The following is a 19,606-nucleotide window of genomic DNA, read 5'->3' on the forward strand; positions in this document are numbered from 1 at the left end:
ACTTAAGATCGGCAGTCAAAGGTCCTATAAGGTAATAAATTTTATAACATTTTTAATCCATTCTTCGCTTTGTATCCCACTTTTAATGTAGATTTACAAGATGTTTATCTTCGAAATTTCATCCACGTCGCACGGGAAGAAGTTTTTCACTTTATAAGGTCTGTTAAACGTCGCAGCTGTATACGTTTCTTTTTTGTGCAATTCCCAAACCTCGATTTCTTTTTTATGAGTAAAGTTACCAAACACAGCTGTTCACGATTAAATTAAGCCGAAAATATTTACGATCTATTTTGGCAATATTTAACTAATATATTACAGCAAAGTTTTTTATAAGAAAGAGAATCTAAACAAGTGACTTATTGTATTTATGTTGCAAATATGCATTGCAAACACAGAGCCTGTTTAGCTTTTTGGACAAAGAAACGAAAGTAAAATGCACAAGAGTGGAAGACATTTTTGTGTAATCTTTTAATAGTTTTTTCATCTTTGATGATTTCACGCAAACACCACCGACAGAAGTAATGATAAATCTGGTGGTTTAACTCATGAACAATAGACTCGAATAAGTTTGACACCATTATTGAAGAATTATATATTATAATTCAAGCAAAGAATGGGAGTAACAACGAGCATTTACATCGTGGTCATTGCAATCATTACCATTCTTACCATTGCAGCTATTTGGGTTCTCACAAACTCCAAAGATTCATCACTACATTTCAGCTATCTGTTAAACAGTTTATTTATAAGTATTTTAACTTCAGTAACAAGCAGACTGCTTTCTGACATATTCTTCATGGCATTCAACAAAGGTAAACAAAGGAAAACTATCGACCTACAAAATTTACAGTTTTACTTATCCAGTTTTTTCAATTTAAACCATATATTGTTTGAGATGGTTTTTACCTCGCATATTTTAGTGATAGCGTTTCACCGCCTGTATGCTGTTATGTTCCCCATAACATTCAGGTCACAACGCGTTGTTAAAAAAGCTAAGAAAATCGTTTTAGCTTTTTGGTTGATTGACATATTTCTTATGCCAATGTCGTTGGTGGATTTGTTTACAAAAGGGAAACACAACATTCGCTTCTACACCGAATACACGTCATGTATCGTAAATCTGATTGTTAGTATAATTGTCATTTTTATATATATGTACATAATATTGAAGATAATTCGGAGGAATCAAGATTTGAAACGAACTCTACGAAACAAAAACTCTGGCGCAAACTACAGGACAATTATTTTTTGCATGCTCACAGGGTTCATGTTTTTGGCATCCTTCTTCCCTTTATCTGTAGATTTTCTCTTCTTCAAGGCAAGGTACTATTACAAAGGAACAGTTTACATCCATTTGATTTGCTTTGGCGTTGACCCAAGTTGTTTTCTTATAAAAGTATGGCTAGAAAGAAAGTGTTGCGTTAACGATGACAAAAGGCCCTCAACACAACCTATACAGAGTTCTGAAGAAAGATTGAGGAAATTATCTTTTTTATAAAATGTTCGTTATAAGGGAGAAAAGAAGATTGCTTTAGTGTTTGATTATCTACCTTTTCATGAACAATAAAAAATGAGCAGGCTGCTTTTTCCTTTAATTTTTAAACATTTTTTAGAATTATTTAAATGTTCAGGCAAGTACGTCTTATATTTCAACTATTCGCGAACCACAAGAAACATTGTCTGAAATAGTTAGCTAAGATGTTACGGGGTATAAATAGCATGTTGTTAAAGAATACTTCAACCGGAAATCGTCATTTTTCAGATTTAACATTGTTGAAAATCAAAATGACGCCAATCCCAAGCGCAACAACAAGAAAATGATTTATTGGAGAATAATGATGTCATTGTTTTGTATCTATGTTGTAACTTAGAGGAAGAAAGACTTCCTCCAAGGTTAGAATAACTACGCAATCTTATTTACTGTGATTTTCAAACATCCTCCTTGCTGCCATCACGTGTATCAAAAAAGCAAAATGCCCTTCTAACGAGGTTGATAAGTTAAAATTTGGGGTCTGTAGAAGACTAAGAAGTTAATCAGAGACATGTTTTTTTAATCTACAGTGTCTATAAATAACCAGGATTTATCAAGAAGCAAGGACTTTTAATATGACCTTTAGTTACGACGTCAATAAGGGCGCATAGAAATTAAATTTATCGAATTGTGTGTATTGTTCTTAATCTAGACAATAAACTTTTGTTTGTTTGTTTGTTTGTTTTAGTTCGTTTTTTAAAACAGATACAAGATAACAAAAAAGAAAGAAATATTACTGATGACACAACTACATCTACACTCTAGACAAAACATGCGCCAAATCGAAGAATTTGCATTAATTAGTTCCCAGGTCTCAGATTCTTTAAGCTCATCTGAACGAAGATATTTACGGGTTTAAAAGTGATTTTGTGTAATTCCTACAATTTGAACCGCAATCAGCTTTTAAAATGAAAAAATCTCAAGGACGGAGATCAGTGTCATGACGCTGCGAAACTTGCAATTTAAATTTATAATTGATTTTAAGTTATAAGGAGTGCTTTTGCATCGATAGACAAAATGGATGATAGAAAATCGCAAATGGCGAATTTAAAGAAAAAATGTGTACTGTAAAAATAATGGAATTCTACCCTGAACAGTTACTACCTTATCGGTAAAAAAAAAAGTCGGCAAAAAATTTGTTGGTAAAAATAAAAAGTTGGCAAAAATATTAGTTACTTTTGAATTTAGTCACAAATAAAGTATAATTGCAAAAAACTGATAAAAATTAGAAACAAGGAAGAAAAATGGCAAAAAGGTGGTCGGGTAAAAAGTTTGGCCAGAAAAAAAGTTTGGTCGGTAATAAAAAAGTCCGTAAAAATTTTAGTCGGTAAAAAATGTTAATAGTCACCTAGCCAAAATTTAGTCACTTTTTGCCTATTTTTTACCTATTAGGTATATTTGCAAAAAGAATTTATTTAAAAGATACGTCCTCGAGAAATTTCGATGAAAAATTTTCGCGAGATTAAATTTTGCAAATTGCGCAAAAAGCAAGATTCTTGATAATTTTCACGATTACTGATTCTCACGTAGTTGTCAAAAGCTCGCGAAATATGAGCGATAACGTGGTGACCAGAATGCATGACAGGATGATTGAACCCTTAGATTTTTCCATGACTGCAATTCCGGACGACAATAATTTCGCCAACGGCCGTGTTTTGGCTACTTCTCGAAATAGCCAAATGGTATCACTTGGCCAGTACTCTGCAGCTGGTAGGCTGTAACGGTTTTATTTTGGGTTTGACAAGGTTGCAGGCCAAGTATCTGACGTCGAAAATGGGATAGCTGCACTTTGCACAAAGTCTGCAGTATAGAACAATCCACTCCACACGACCCGAAAAAGTCATCAAATATTACCGGCCTTCAAGATTTTGCACCTTTGTTGTTAATCTATGAAGAAATTTAGGATGAGTACATTTTTTAAACTTTCGAAATATGTTCCTAATATTTGACAAAGAACTTAGCCTTATTTTTTTTATAAAAACTAGGGTCTGACCTATTCTATAAAAACATTCAGAAGGTTCCTAAAAAACGTGGTAATGAGAAATACTTGTGTATCTTTACAATGAGTTGTTCATTATTCGATTATTACCTATTCTAGATTTAGCCGTCTCTTAATAAATCAACCAGTGCATAAAGGCTAAAATATTAAAATTACCAACTGGTGGAGAGCTGGATGTGTAGAAACTATAGAAAGTGATGAGTTTGCACATTTTTTAACTTCACGCATGCGCATTTAGTTCCGTCTTGAAGTCGGATATCTCTCTTCTTGCAACATGAAACACAACGCGTGGATAACAACGAAAGTAGGAAAGCCAAAAAAGGTTGCAAAAAATGCATTTTTAATGGTGTTAGATTTTGGATAAACGTGATGTGGTTTTATAAAAGTGTGTAATGGATGATATACTATCTGCTGCGTTAGGTCAGAGCGGGCTAAACCTTTCATTTTTGGAGGAACAACATGAATCAGTTGGTAAAACCTCAACGAATTCGCAGGTAACTAGTAAACACAACATTGTAATAAATGCAGGAAATCCTGTCCAAAATGAAGAAACTGGTGAAAACGAAGACGTCACTGATTTATTAAATCTTCTTGATGACCCAGTCAACCCTGTGACAACATCAAAACTAACTCCTGGTAGCAGCAATGGTAGTGATATGTTAAATTTTTTATTAAACTACAACTCTGACGAGGAGGTAAATACCCCGACAACAGTTCCGTCACCATCACTTGAAAGACTGTTAGAAAATACTTCAGACTTCAGAGGATTGTCAACGCAATTTCCAAAAATAAAACCTCAGGTTGCTAAACCAAAAAAAGTTAATCCACCAAACTTGGGAGGTAAAAATATCATGTGCACTTCACCAAAGATTTCCCTGCATACACCTCAAAGAATTAATAAAAGTATATCAGTTATATCTAGATCTAACCAAATTATAATAAATAAAATCAGTAGTAACAAAACTAGTAGATCCAACTCACCAGTAACAAGATTAACAACACCTAGTGGTGTTGATCTGACTAAAAATGTGAACTCAACTTTTCAAAAAGACGAAATTACTGACTTAGAAAGAAAAAAACAGTCAATAGAACACGTACTAGCTTCTCCAAATTTGACATTACGGGAAAGGGAATTTATCATGAAGACTGCATTATCTCATAATGTCAAACCTACACTTCCACCCAACAATTCTTCCAGGTATGTATAATGTATTTAATTCTTTTTTTTTACAAACAGAACTGCAAATGTTTTACGCATGATTTAAAAAACCATTATACCAAACTTCCATAACTCTTTTTAAACTTTATGCAACGAAACGTTATGTTATTTATTGTTTACACTGTTTATGAAATTATATAATTATGATGCATTAATTTTGAACGCCAAGCCAATCCTTGAGTGTGTGGTCGATTAGGCACCAAATAAATTTGCATTTCTCAGTTCTTCAATGTTTTTTTGACCCAATACATCAATGTTTAAGCTTCATAAAAAAAAACTTTGAAGTACAGTGATGTTTCAGCTTTGTAAAAAAAGTTTTCCCAATATTTTTTAAAAAATAAAGCAATGTTAATTAGAAACTCTGATTTTTAGGCAAGATGTTTTTTTCCATTGACCCTATTTTTACTAAACTTTCATTTTGGTTCCAAAAATAATTTACCAGCAGCTCTTTGCATGATAATTATTGAGTTGCAGGTCTGAATTAACCTGTGAGGGTAAATCCAGTGAGGTATCCAATGGGAATTCGATACTGGTAGACGGGTATGGGTGCCCAAACTCAGACGCCCAAAAATTGAATTTTGTAAAGGAAACTTCTCTCAAAACGATGTTATATTGCTTCTGTTACAACACTACAGTGTTTTTCAGGAGACACACCTTGGCACACGCCTAAATTGTTTCAGGCGTGTGATTAATCGCACGCCTGAAAAATAAAGATTTAGTTTTCAAAATCAACCTATAAAATCCATTTTGTAGCGTGGGATCCCTCAAAATAATTTTGGAGATTCGTCAGACAAAACGTCCAATAGATTTCCGTCTTGGTCGAACCCTTTTAGATCTCAGAAATTATTGAATAGTCCTGGTCCTTTTAATCCACTAGCAAGCCTATTCATAGCCAACCTGACCATCCAGCTAATTCACCAACTCTTGACTTAGAAATTTAAAGCAGGTGAGACTCTACAGAAAGGAGATAAGGAGAGATTATATGATTGTTTTTCACAACATTTTAAAGGTAGATTTTACACAGAGATATGCTATTTATTTGAAACATTCCAATAAGTGTGCAAGCACCTTTTCAATATTTATTTAGTAGGAGGTTACACAGTATACAAAACTGAGTAGTGGAAACAATAAATTAGAGATATGTAATTACATGTCATTACATGTGATACTAGTCCACAATAGATCAAACAGATACGAAACAACAATGAATATGCAAAACATCTTTCCCAGCTATTGCTGACCTCCCTATTCCCTACCTTAAAAGGAAAATTCATTTTTTTCAATGTAGTAACAGCCTCCTCCACTATGAATTTGAACACAATTACCACCCCTCCTCCTGTAACACCATTTAGGATATAATTATATACCAAGAGTGAACTGAGCAATAGACCAGTCCACAACCATAGAAAATATAACTTTTCATTTTAGGGGATTGTCGTCATTGTTGAACATGTCCCTGAATCAAAAGATAGTAAGTTTTGATACTTCTTGCTTGTACAGTTAAACCTGTGTTCCCAGTTACCTTTCTAGAATGACTGTCTAACACAGCCATTAATATTTTTTTTGCAACATAGGAGAATAATGAGGAGGAAGATGATGAAGATGAAGAAAATGGGATGATCCGCTCTGAAACTTTTGCAGAGTACATGCCAGCTAAAGTAAAAGTTGGATACCTTCATCCTGATCCTGTTGTTGAAACCAGGTATAAATTTGCAGCCTTTCTATAAATTGTGTTGGTCCCTTATTATTACAGCCTTGTAAACAAACCAGCTTTAAAAGAAGATTCTTTAATGTTCAGTGCATATATGCAATCTAATATTTTGGACAATGTTTGAAAATTTGATTAAGATTAAGGAAAAAATGTGTCTGCGTAGTAAGTGTATGAAAAACAAAGGTTGAAGAAAAGCAGCATTTATGTGTATATATAGTAAAATATGTAAATGAAAAATGGCTGTCAAAATCGTGTCTTTTCAACTTAGCTCTATGGCAAGCGTTGCTCCGCCAGATGTTTGGTATAGTTTGCAACTTCCACTGGATATAATTAACGAAAGAAAGTTATCTGCTTTGCAACTCGAATCTGTAGTTTATGCATCACAGCAGCATGAGAAATTGTTGCCTAGTGGCAAACGTGCTGGCTTTCTGATAGGTAAGATTTATTCTTGCATTTACATGTATCACTAATTAAACTGCATTTTAATATGTTTTAAGATTAACCAAATTTTAACAGACCTTCTTAAATAATGAGAGCCTGACACACCAACACAGATAGTTTTTCAGGTGATAGTAGCAAAAAAATTTAAAAAAAACTCTCTTTTCATAATAAAAACAAAGAAAAACATGTAAATGTTGGTATGTGGGTATTGTTATAGCAGCAGCAGTAGGGTAAATGTTGAAAGAAAAAAAGCAGTTATGATAGGAAATTGAAAAAACATGCTCTAATATTTAGTTTAAACAATAACTCATTAATCATTTTGTTAATTTCAATGAAAAAAAATGCTATTAGGCCAGCCCAATTCTGAGAAATGAGAAATTAGCTGAGCTAAATTGCTCCCCAAATTCCAAAAAAAGTTTTTCTGGCTCAATAATATCAATTCATCTCACTTGGAAATTAATGTTCTATTTCTTATTATTTATGAAAAAAGAATCAAATTATATAAAAAAAGATAAAATAAAATAGATAAAAAGACTTCATGACACAATATGCGTTTTAAAACTTATTCTTTTTATGTATATTGCTCACCCAGTATAAATTATTGCAACCTTGGGGGAGTCATTTAGGGGGTGTTAATTTCTTATTGATAGGCCTGTTAGCCTGGAATAAATTTGGAAACATATCTTGTATTGTTAGGTGATGGAGCTGGTGTCGGAAAAGGCAGAACAGTAGCAGGTTAGTAATAGCAAGTTACTAAGGGCTATTTCTTTCATAGCTGAGATTTGAATGCTTTGGTTACCAAAGGAACAACACAGATTTAATCAAAGTAATCCGAAATTTATTGCATAGTTTAAAGAGATATATATTCTTACTATTTTTTCCTAATTATAAAACCAAAGTAGATTTAGCCTATGCAAATATCTAATTTAGTTTTTTGCATAATAAGTTTGGATTCCCTGCGCTTTTTTAAATTCATTCAAATTGTTTAAAATGGTTTCTTACTGCAAAACGGTTTCAGAAAACAAAACATGTGACCAAAAAAATAGGTTTTCAGAGCAAGAAGTCTTTAACCGTAGTAGGTCCAATCATTAATTTTGAGTGCTCTAATTGCTTTATAGAAACTGCTTCTCAAAGTGTTTATCCTAATTCAATTCTGATTTATACATTACCAAAAAATGTTGTGGAGCACTTGGAGCATCCAGGACCAAATCTTGTATGCAAAAAAATAGCCCCTGAAAGTATATACTATGCTGAATTCCAATTAATTGTATATACCTATATATTTGAAATGACATCTTTAAAACAACAAAATACGTTTTGGAGAAAAGACAGAAAGGTAGAAAATATAAGATTTTGTTACGAAATATTAGATTGGTAATTTTTTCTGCAGCTTACAAGGTAAAGAACATTTTTAATTCAGGCAATGGCAAATTTTGATTAGGGCTACATGCAGTGACATGTACACATTACATTAATCAATTTCAACACATTAAATTATGTGTCACACAAAAATTTTATATTTTAGCATGCTTGGACTTTAATTTTCATAACATCAGATTGGTTCAACTTTTTCAATTATATAATGAGATGGTTTAACCAACTTTTTTGATTTAAATTTATTACAGGACAAATGTTAATAGCAGTTTTACTGTACATACTGTTTGTATATATGACCAAAGTTCCCATCCTGTATAAATATTCATGAAATAAATAAGATAAATTGTTCTCAAATCATCAAAACGCAATCATATGGAAATTAAACAACACCTTATTTTGTTCATTGTAAACTTTGGGGTACAAAAGCTGAAAAAAAAATATCTTAATTTTTGCAGATCAAAAATCTTTTTCAAACGAAATTCATTTAGCAACATATTCGAACCTCCAAAAATTTTTAACAGACTTCATTTTTTTAAATTTAGTTGTTCCGGTTACTAATACAACTGTAAGCACTGAGTTATAACCCTCTTTACTTCTAATGACATTTTGTCAAAAGAAATAAAAATGTGCATTTTGCAATTTCGATTAATTGAACTGTGTACCACTGTCTAAATGCACACACTCCTTTTTGTAAACATAATACCTAAGCCCAAATTGTTACAGTATATAAACATGTGCAAGAAATACTGTTATTCATATGACTAAACTATGTACAGAAATGGAACCTGTAACTAGAACAACAAAACACCGTAACAAATTTTTTTGGACATTTCTCAAATTTTACACACACTCGACAGTGAAGAGAGGAAGGAGCTACGTTTTAGGTGACAAAATGTTAGAATTGTGAATATTGATTTTAGTTATAATTAAAGTAAACTCAGATGTTAATTTTCAAGACGTTACAAGAATTGAATTAGCAATCCACAATTCGCAAGTGAAACACACTCCATTATCCTAAACTGTAAATCATTCGATCATTTACGTGTGGAGTAAATCTTTTAATTTTTTTTTTTTTTTTTTTTGCTTGTTTTGTCACCTTTGATAAATCCGAAATTGATTTTTCTAGCAAATTAAATGTTCCTTGAAAAGTTTGTTTAAACTCAAAGATTCTTTTGTCAATTGCAATTAGAGATTCGATATTACTACATCAAAATCATAAAGATTTAATTTATTGCAGTAACTGGTATTAATTTAAGGTGGTAGTCAAATAGCAGCAAGATTCATGTGCGTGTTAGTATCATTTTACTCACAAGTACTGTGGCACACATTGTAAACAATACGCATTGCTTTTCTAGGAGTCATATTTGAAAATTATTTGCGTGGGCGTAAAAGAGCTATCTGGTAAGCTGAAGTGTGGTACATGTTTTTGACCCAGCAAGTTTTTTTTTGATCGTGCAATTTTTGTAACAATTTTTTGTTAGGTTGAGTGTATCCAACGACTTGAGATTTGATGCCATTCGTGATTTAAGAGATATTGGTTGTCATGCAAAAGTTCATGCTTTAAATAAGGTCAGTTGTGCAGTTCTTCATGTGTTTACTACTTTTAAAAGATCTTCAACAAAAACAATTTTTTACTTGTGTTAATTAAATCTTCTTAGTTCAAGTATGATGATAAAATAACTTCAAAGGCAAATGGCAAGTTTAAGAAGGGCTGCATCTTTTCCACATATTCAGCCTTAATTGGCGAAACCAGTGGTAAAGCCCGATTTAAAAGTCGTTTGGACCAACTCCTACATTGGTGTGGAAAAGACTTTGATGGAGTTGTATCTTTTTTAGGTCTTGTGTTGTTCAACAACATCTCAAAACTTTGAAAGTTTCAATATCTATCAGAAAAAACTATTTTGTTAAAAAATTTAAGATGCAGGAAAAACTGATAGATTTAAAAACTAAAAGGATTGGTATAACAAACAATACAAAAAATGATTAATCTGTGTGACTTTCAAAAAAAATATTGTATTGAAAATAAACAAATGCAAATTAACATTAATATATAATCATTGTGTCACATTGAAGTCTAAAATGTGGATGGCCAATATTTTAACTATAGACCAGGTAACTTCCATTTGATCTGCAGTTATAGTTGGTTTTACACCAATCAAAACAGTGACTTGACAGGTATCACTAATCATGTCTGCGAATAATTTAAAAAAAAAGTCTGATTCTTTTCTTTCCTCCAAATATTTGTCACAGTTTCACCGAGTTTTGATAATACAAATTTAACTTAACTAATTTAAGATAATATTAGATGAATGTCATAAAGCAAAAAATCTGATGCCTGTTGGTTCTTCAAAACCGACAAAAACTGGATTAACTGTTCTAATGCTACAAGACCAGTTGCCAAAAGCTCGCGTGGTATATTGTTCTGCTACAGGTGACTGCTTTTTGTATGTAACATAAGTTACGGAACACAATAAAATCAAATCATTGGCATTGATTAAGAATATAAAGATTCCTCATTTTAAAAATTGTATTATTTACACAATAGCTGTTATTATTTGATTATGCTCTTTTTCAGGCGCTTCTGAGCCCAAAAATATGGCATACATGAACAGACTTGGCCTATGGGGTCAAGGAACCGCCTTCCGTGACTTTGCAGGTTTTCTCCAGTCTGTTGAAAAACGGTAAGAGGTTTAAAGGGAACCCAAGGTATAAAATGATGTTGGACATAATTTTTTTTTGCCAAAATGACACTTTTTTGCTCGTCCCAGGCCTCTTAATTTTTTGCTGACGACCCAATAACTGCAGATCTGCAATTGGTTGGCAATAAAATTTTTTGGGTAAGCTTGTATAGGCCCTATATATTTACTCATAGAATTTGAATGCAAACCGGCATGCAGATCCTAAGTTATAGGGTTGTCAGCAAAAAATACTAAGAGGTCTGGGACAAGCAAAGGAGTGTTATTTCAGCGAAAAATTATGTTATTCAATTGACCTATGCATTGATAAACTTTGAATGCACATCTCTCAACAGGTCTAAAATTATTGATGACCAAAAATGTTAAAATTTGCTATTATTTAAATATGACATCACAATTTTTAAAGCATAATAAAATTTGAAATTCTTTAAATGCGAACATCTTGAGAACAAAAAAAGCTTTTTAAAAAGTTTAGAAAGACTTGTGAACTAACATAATTTAATGCATTAATGCATTCATCTTCGTTATATAAAGTCAAAATAATTTAACAATTTTTTGATAATTTGTTTAAATGAAAAACCAATAAAATTTGATTGAATGCGCTTGCATTATAAATACAAAACCTTGGATGTAGCATATGCAGTGTTTTGATTATTTAGCTTCAATTGCATACTTATCATTTTGTATTTTTAGTGGTGTTGGTGCAATGGAGATGGTAGCAATGGACATGAAGGTATGTAGCAATCAGTTGTTGAGTGGTTGTGAGAAAGTTGGTAACTATAAAACTGTATTGGTGATTGTAGTTTTGATTTTTTCTTTCAGCTTCGTGGCATGTATATTGCTCGCCAACTGAGTTTTGCTGGTGTCACATTCGATATTAAAGAAGTTAAATTGTGTTCATCGTTTATTGAGATGTATGATGCATCTGTAAAGCTAGTAAGTTTATTTTGTATGGGTTGATGTGACGTCTGAGAAATGACAGACACAGGGATAATGACATTTGGCATCTATGATATAAATAAATAGTCTTCCGTCGACAATAAGAATTAAAACAGCAAACAGCTGGTGTATAGTTTGTTCTACAAGAAAATAAAAAAATATTTTAGCTCAATGTTTTATTTTTTAAAAAATGTTGTGGCTTAGTCAAAAACAGTTTCAAGGGAAACCGAGGTATAAAATGATGTTGGACTTTTATATTATAGAGCTTAGAAAGTTGGTTAACAAGTCTCCTTAAAGAATTTCAGATTTAATTATACTCCATAAATTATGTCATATTTAAGTAAAAGTAAATTTTAAGATTTTCTATCATCAGTAATTTCAGACTTATTAAGGGATAGGCATTCAAACTTTATCAATGCATAGATTTTATAATGGTGAATTGATTAACATAAATTTTTTTGACATAATGACACTCGTTTGCTCTTCCAGGCCTCTTATTTTTTTAATATGACCCCATAACTTGGTGCATGTCGGTTAGCTATCTAAACTTTTGGCATTTTAGTAGAAACTATTAACACAATTTAAAAGGGTAAATACTATGACTATTTTCAGTGGCTTGATGCTCGAACCAAATTTGAAGAGGCAGCTAATTTAGTTGGGTTGGATGGAAAGGGAAGAAAGACTATGTGGGGACAATTTTGGTCAGCCCATCAGGTATTGAAACTTGTTTGATTTTTATGCTTCTGTCTAGAGATAACACAACCAAAAATTGACGTTATACCTATGTTTTCATTTTCTCGTAATATTCTTTTTCAGCGTTTCTTCAAATATCTGTGCATAGCAGCTAAAGTTGGAAAAGCTGTGATCATTGCTAAAGAGGCAATTGAAACAGGAAAGGTAGGGTAAGATTACTCTACTTATTTTTAGCATTTAACTTGTGGTTGCTGACAGTTTGCATTTCTTTTAGTGTGTAATCTTTGGTTTGCAATCCACTGGTGAAGCTAGAACTCTAGATCAAATTGATGAATTAGGGGGTGAATTAAACGACTTTATTTCCACGACAAAGTATGCAGAGTTTGGATTTTTCTGATTTTTCAAATGTACCTTCCACCCTACCGCTATTTTCATTTCACAGATATCATTTTGTTTGTTTTGTAGTAGTCTAACATTGTTAAACTGACTGTTTGTTTTTTCAGAGGGGTGTTTAGCACTTTGGTTGAAAAGCACTTTCCAACAACTGAAACTGTTAACAATTGTTACAATACAGAAGTTGATGAAAGAAAGAGAAAACGTGGTGTGTTATTTATGATAGTGTTTCTATAGAAATTTAAACAAATGTGAAAATTATATATTCATTTTTTAACTACAATTCTTGTTATAATCTTTTTGAAAAATAGCAGTTCTTCGGCAATTACATATTCAAGTTAACATGATTTAGATTTAAAGTGTTTTTCTTCTACAGATTGGCGCAAACCATTAAGAAAATCATCCAAACGAAGGAAAGTGGTGAATGGAGATGTTGAATTCATGACATCTGGTATAAGTTCTTATTCTTCTTGAATGGTTTGTCGTTTTTGCATGTGTCAGCACTGATTTGAAAATCTTTATTTTTTTATTATATATAAAAGAATTGTTATGATTATTATAATTATTGTCTTGCATACATGGCTTTAGAAATTTTCATGCATTGTCCCAAACCTTTTTTAGAATAAGCCGTAACCCCTTTCCAATCAGTGGTAAAGTAACTGTTGGAATGATCCCTAACAATGTTGAACTTTTGCTACTTGATTTACATTAAAATATTTTTTTGTGTGTGCATATCCATTTTAATTATCTTAATTTGAAAAACTGGTTTTGGTACAATTGCATGTGGGGTGTGATAAATTAGATTAAGGTTTTCCCTATACAATAAATATAAAATTCATATAAGGAGAGATGTTTAGCAGACTTCTTACTTCCCCTTAAAGAAACTGAAAATTCAGGAAACTAATGGTGGAATTAATTTTTGGTCGCGTTTTAGATGAAAAAGGAAATATTAGGCTAGGCTTAAGATTTATATACCAGTCTTAATGCCACATTTTATTTTATTTCTAAATATGAAAATGTAAATGTCACCATTTTGTTTGTCAAAATTTTTTTTAGTGTTTTAATTAAGTCAAATAATGCAGCAATGTTCAATAGGCCGTTGTAAGAAATAATGTAAAAAAATAGTTTTTTTTACCAGAAATTTAACCAAATCTATAACTGATTTTAATTTATTGGATTTCTGCAAGAAAATGGTTAGCATTAACATCTAAATAAGATCTAAAGGAATTGATTTTCATAAAAACTCCTTTTCTCAAGGTATTACAATGCTTGTTAAAAGAACAGCGTACTTCACATTTCCAGATTTTGCAAGACTTCTTTGTTTTATAGATAGCTCTAGTGAGAGTGAAAATGAAATTGAAAGTGCGAATGATTCGAATAAAGATACCGTTGATTCAACACAATCAGAGAAAGACAGTGATGCTGAAAGCGAAAGTGAAGAAAAGGATCCCTTTGCTGATACTTCTTCTGGATCTGATGACGAAGGTGAGGAAACTTTGGAAATTCAGGGAAAAGCTTGTATGTCCATTGTGAACTTATGTCATTGGCGGCCATTTCTGATTTCAAACTTGCTCAATTTCACCTGTTTATAGATGCTTGGCTGCGGGCAGCTGACAACAAAAAAGCGAAAAAAGAAGAAAAAATCAGTAAACTGAAGCTAAAAAGGGTGGGAACGTCTGTTGATTCAAGCATGAACGCACTTGCCGCAGCTGGATTCAATCTTGGTAGACAATATTCATGGACGAATACATCACTATCCGGCATGGGTAAGTAAAAACAGAACTGTTTAATTAAACTATATAAGCTGCTTCTGTTAATCCATTCATGCAAATGAATTGTCTTAAAATGATGCAGTGACAAATAAAGACTTTACTTTTTACCTCACCCGTAAAAAATGGGACCTCACTCAGATACACAATATTGTTAATTTTCTAGCATCCACAGAGAACATGAAGAGCAATCGATCAGATAAAGTTGTTGCTCCGCAGGGTTTGTCTCAGCAAATTTCCAATTTGAAACGTTCCCAATCGATGAAGTTTGAAACCAAGTCGCAGCAGTGTCGACAAATGAAACAAAGCCTTTTGGATCAGTTGGAAATCATTGCACCGTATTTACCGCCAAACACTTTAGATGAACTAATCGATGAATTAGGCGGACCTGAATACGTTGCTGAGGTTTGCAAATACGTTTGTTAGTATTTAAAAAAGCATAAAACATGATTTACACTTCTTCTTTTTCAGTATGTCCACAGCTAAAATCTCCTAAATAACTAAATAAATGGGGACCCTGCTAAAATCTCCTTAATAGCCTAAAATCTAAGCTCAAAATATTGTCTCCTCAAATTTGTTAATATTGTTTTATGATAACATCCGTATTTTTTTTTCAAATGGTGGCTTTTTGTTGTTACGTTTTATGGAAACCAAAACATTTAACATATTTGTCAAGCAACTGATGAAGTAAATTCACATAACTATTGAAGATCGTAATAATAACATCTGTGACATAAGAAACAAGAAAGAATTATTAGTGTTTTCTCCTAAAATTTTGGTGTTTTCTCCTAAAATTTTGGTGTTTTCTCCTAAAATTTAATGTTTTCTCCTAAAATTTTGATGTTTTCTCCTAAAATTTTATTACGAAGGAACTTCTAAATCTGTTTCAGTGATATGTTCGGGAAAAATGAGTTGTCATAAGTTGACTGCACATTTCTTTGTTGTTTCCTCTGTTAAAAAAATTCTTGCCCTGACCTAATAAATCACTTTAAAATCAGGTTTTAGTTACTTGTAACTGTGTTCCTCCTACTTTTTCAATTTGAAATCTACTGGCTGAACTTTTAAGTTGTTTTTATTGAAGGCTTCTGCATGCATTCATTTTGCCCCAAAATAAAAATTACGCATGTTAATTAATTTTAGATGACTGGCAGAAAAGGCCGTGTCGTCGCCAAAAGCGACGGTTCTTTTGCCTATGAACCAAGAAGCAAAGATGACGTTCCGTTAGAAGTTTTAAATGTTGAGGAGAAGAAAAGATTTATGAGAGGGGAAAAAGTATGACGAAACAAACTCTTTTTGGTAGTATTGGACATTCTGGATACGCGACAATACATAAACAGCGATATATCGTTGTTAATGTACGAATAACTAGTTCTTGTTTGTCTTAGCTTGTTGCAGTGATATCTGAGGCTGCAAGTTCTGGCATATCTTTGCAAGCAGATCGCAGGGAACAAGTAGGTCACCTTAACAAAATCTTATGTCTAATATTGCTGAGTAATCCTATTGATACAATTAAATAAGGATTGTTATTTTTTTAGAATCAAAGACGAAGGGTACACATAACTCTGGAACTACCATGGAGTGCGGACAAAGCCATTCAACAATTCGGTAAGCCTGCTTCTATGTTAGAATATAAACAACTTTAAGATTTTTTAAAATATTGCGACATGTGGTTGACAACATTGTTTTTCTTATTTTTCAGGTCGAAGCCACAGATCAAATCAAGTATCTGCGCCGGAATATTTGTTTCTCATATCAGAATTGGCTGGTGAGCAAAGATTTGCGTCTATTGTTGCGAAAAGATTAGAGAGTCTGGTAGGTTGCGTTGGTCTCGTTTTTACATTTCAGGTTATACAGAAGAAGTGTTGTAAAGGATGTTTTCCTGAAATGTCATAAAATTTAAATTACTATTGTTAGGGAGCCTTGACGCATGGTGACCGAAGAGCAACAGAGTCACGTGATCTCAGCCGTTATAACTTCGATACGAAAGTATGTATATTACTTGACCACTTTTTACAGTGATAAAGAATCATATTGATGGAGTTGTCAATTTTTTGTTTAGTATGGACGTCAAGCACTAGATGTTGTTTTTAAGTCTGTTATTGGCCATGAAAAACCTTTGGTGAATCCGGAACCACCTACGTATAAAGGCGTCTTCATGGAAGGTTCGTTTGCGGCCATCTTATTCCAGCTAAGTCGACGTGACCACCATTAATTTGTTTTTTTTTTGTTCACCATGCTAAGTTAAGGTTACGTTTATTAAAGTGTTATTATGAACATATTATTAAAAGTAAAAACAATGTGTTTGTTAAGTATCCACATTTTCACTTTCGTTACAACATTGTTTTCTTTGTTCTGTGCAGATGTCAAAAAAAGTTTGATTGGCATTGGACTAGTGCAGAAAGATGAAAGGACAGGTGTTTATTCAATAGCTGACAAAGGTATGACATCAGTCACTTGTCGTTACTCTGGTTTATGTCCGAGGGGTTTTATTTACATTGAAACAGAAAATGACTCGCGCTTCTTTCTTTTAGATTACACGAATATCTCCCGATTTCTAAACAGAATATTAGGTTTGACCGTAGCTCTTCAAAATGCTTTGTTTTCGTACTTTACTGAAACGTTGGCTGCTGTAATTAAAGAAGCAAAACGGTCTGGAAGATGGGACGAAGGGATTGTAGGTGAGTGAATTGTTTAAAAAATGTCTCTTTTTATATGCAGTGGTATGTTTATTAATAACGTATTTTGTTCTCATAGATCTTGGCTCTCAGGGAGAATCTGTGGTGCAGAGTGAAGTTAAAACATTCCTGTGTCCATCCACTTGTGGTCAAGTAACGACAGAACTGAGAACGGTAATTATAGCTGTTTAAGCCTCAAGTAAATTTACTTTGATTTTCATCCGATGTTTTAAACTACCAACAGTGCTGATAAAGCAGGGTTGCAATTAAAGAGCCGTTTGGGGTTTAACCTTGTCTTAACTTCTTTTTGTTTTGTTTTTATAGGTAAGCGTCGAACGCGGACTTTCTTTCAGCAAGGCTGTTGATATGGCCAGACAATGCCAGGATCCAAATGAGGGTTTTTATCTTTCTTCACAGGTATGTATCTCTTATTTTTTTGATTTCCGATGTTCTAGCGACATTGTAACGTTTTGTTTCTTTGCAACATTTCAAAATACCAGTAAATGGTTTCTCCTGACATTGGTATTGTGTTAGTATGAGAGACGGTAATGGACTGGTAAGCATTTTGAGGGATGAACCTTTCAATTTTGTCAAAAAATAACTGTATAAGAAAAAGTTTTTGGTAAATACTTTCATCCGGAATTCAACTGTAATTAAAAATAACAAGAATTAAAATGCAATACTCTAATAAAGCTTGAACTATAAAAACGTTTTCTTTGTTTTCCAGCTTCGCAATGGAAAAAAGACCGCAGTTCTGATATTGAGACAAGGTTCTGCGAAGAAAACTAATTCCTACACTTACTCAGTGTATCGGCCGAACATCGGTCTAGTGCAAAAAGCTGAAACGATAAAAGAAATCCGAAAGAAATATGAGAAGGTAAGTATATAGTTCAGCATTTCAGGGTCATCACATCTATAAATTTTAAATTAACCTTCATCTTTATCTCTTTTTAGGCATCGGCAAGTGATGTTGAACTAAATTGGAACGAACAGTACGACTATTCTGAAAGCAACTGTTCTCACGCGTTTTGGTGAGTTCATTTCTCTCGAAGAAATTTAGAAATTCAGAAGGAATACGTGACAACTTGTCCAGATTTTAAAGCGCGGGTTACACGATTTGACAGAGTAAGCGACAAGCCGTGTCGTGTATCTGGTCCTTAAGAAACTGTAAATTAAATCTAACCTAATTTGTTATTTCTGCATTCAAGCACTTGGTCTTTAAGTTCGGCTTTTTCCTTGTGCCTTTTTCTAACAAACTAATTTTTCGTTTAGGCGTGGATATTGCAAAAGAAAACTCGTTGGCCTTTCCTGTGAGGTCGGTGCTCGCAAGAAAACCTGTCATATTTTGTGCGGTTCAGTTTTGAGCGTGTGGTCGAAGGTGGAAACCATCCTGTCTTGTCAGCCAGGACCGCACTCAAAAATGCAAATCATTCGATCCAAACTTGACAACGGCCTAAAGTTAGTAGGTATGTATTCCCTCGTTGGCATAACGTGAAACAACTTCGAAGATATCTCTTAATATGATATAGTAAAAATATTTTTTAAATCAAAGGTTTAATGCTTATTCTTTTGTTTTCAATTTTTAGGCTTGCTTATACCAAGTAATTGTATCGATGCTTTGGTGCGAGTTTTAACTGCCGACGATACAATCGAACAACAATTCTAGAAATGGCTGAATACGCCTTATACGAAATGTAAATAAATTCAATATACCGTTTTGCTAGCTAAGTCTTCTTTGTTGATATTTTGTTTCTCGCAAATACACTTTTTTATGGCAGTGAAGGAGGAATTTCTAACGCATTGTTAAAAACGCGAATGTTAGTTGGGTTTTACTTTGAAAATAATTATATCTTTTTTTGTTTATAAAAAAAAGTGATATGAAGTGAAGAATGTAGATTATTTATATTTCAAATGAAAAAGAAAACTTTAAAGACAACTGTTGTTCACTTTGATATGTTGAAAGCTTGGTTTGGGTCCCTCATCCGATGAAGTTCTGCTTACCGGATACGCAGAAAGCGCTTCAAATGGATTCATAAATTTATGTCTATTTGTAACCGCAATCAGTAAGCTACATGTTGAAAGACTAAATGGGGTTTGCAACCATCTTCAAGACAATTTTTCTCATTCTTGAATTTCTACAAAACTGAAAATATCCCTCCTCCA

At 32.8% G+C, this 19,606-nt stretch overlaps 1 protein-coding gene across 1 annotated transcript; it reads left to right on the forward strand.

The window, feature by feature from the left end:
• The first annotated feature begins 3,787 nt into the window (after positions 1–3,787).
• LOC130624142 (protein strawberry notch homolog 1-like) lies at positions 3,788–19,379 on the forward strand. Its single transcript, XM_057439707.1, has 34 exons — positions 3,788–4,728; positions 6,178–6,220; positions 6,324–6,451; positions 6,729–6,895; positions 7,598–7,636; positions 9,634–9,679; positions 9,760–9,847; positions 9,937–10,101; positions 10,574–10,709; positions 10,854–10,959; positions 11,668–11,707; positions 11,797–11,910; positions 12,526–12,627; positions 12,730–12,810; positions 12,881–12,978; positions 13,110–13,207; positions 13,376–13,450; positions 14,329–14,484; positions 14,592–14,765; positions 14,935–15,173; positions 15,909–16,040; positions 16,154–16,219; positions 16,304–16,373; positions 16,468–16,580; positions 16,683–16,754; positions 16,828–16,930; positions 17,129–17,206; positions 17,300–17,446; positions 17,523–17,617; positions 17,768–17,860; positions 18,171–18,320; positions 18,398–18,474; positions 18,716–18,909; positions 19,030–19,379. Exons 1-34 carry the CDS (start codon positions 3,923–3,925, stop codon positions 19,107–19,109), a joined length of 4,371 nt encoding a protein of 1,456 aa, XP_057295690.1. The 5' UTR covers positions 3,788–3,922; the 3' UTR covers positions 19,110–19,379.
• The last annotated feature ends 227 nt before the right edge of the window (positions 19,380–19,606 follow it).

This window comes from Hydractinia symbiolongicarpus, chromosome 13 (assembly GCF_029227915.1).
Source record: "Hydractinia symbiolongicarpus strain clone_291-10 chromosome 13, HSymV2.1, whole genome shotgun sequence".
NCBI classification, from domain to species: Eukaryota; Metazoa; Cnidaria; class Hydrozoa; order Anthoathecata; family Hydractiniidae; genus Hydractinia; species Hydractinia symbiolongicarpus.

Excerpts from the sequence above, each read along its gene's own strand:
- LOC130624142 (XM_057439707.1), top strand. The coding sequence starts at position 3,923 with ATGGATGATATACTATCTGCTGCGTTAGGTCAGAGCGGGCTAAACCTT. Across the intron at positions 6,221-6,323 it reads TGTCCCTGAATCAAAAGATA|GAGAATAATGAGGAGGAAGA; the intron begins GTAAGTTTTGAT and ends TTTGCAACATAG. Across the intron at positions 16,755-16,827 it reads GTTATAACTTCGATACGAAA|TATGGACGTCAAGCACTAGA; the intron begins GTATGTATATTA and ends TTTTTTGTTTAG.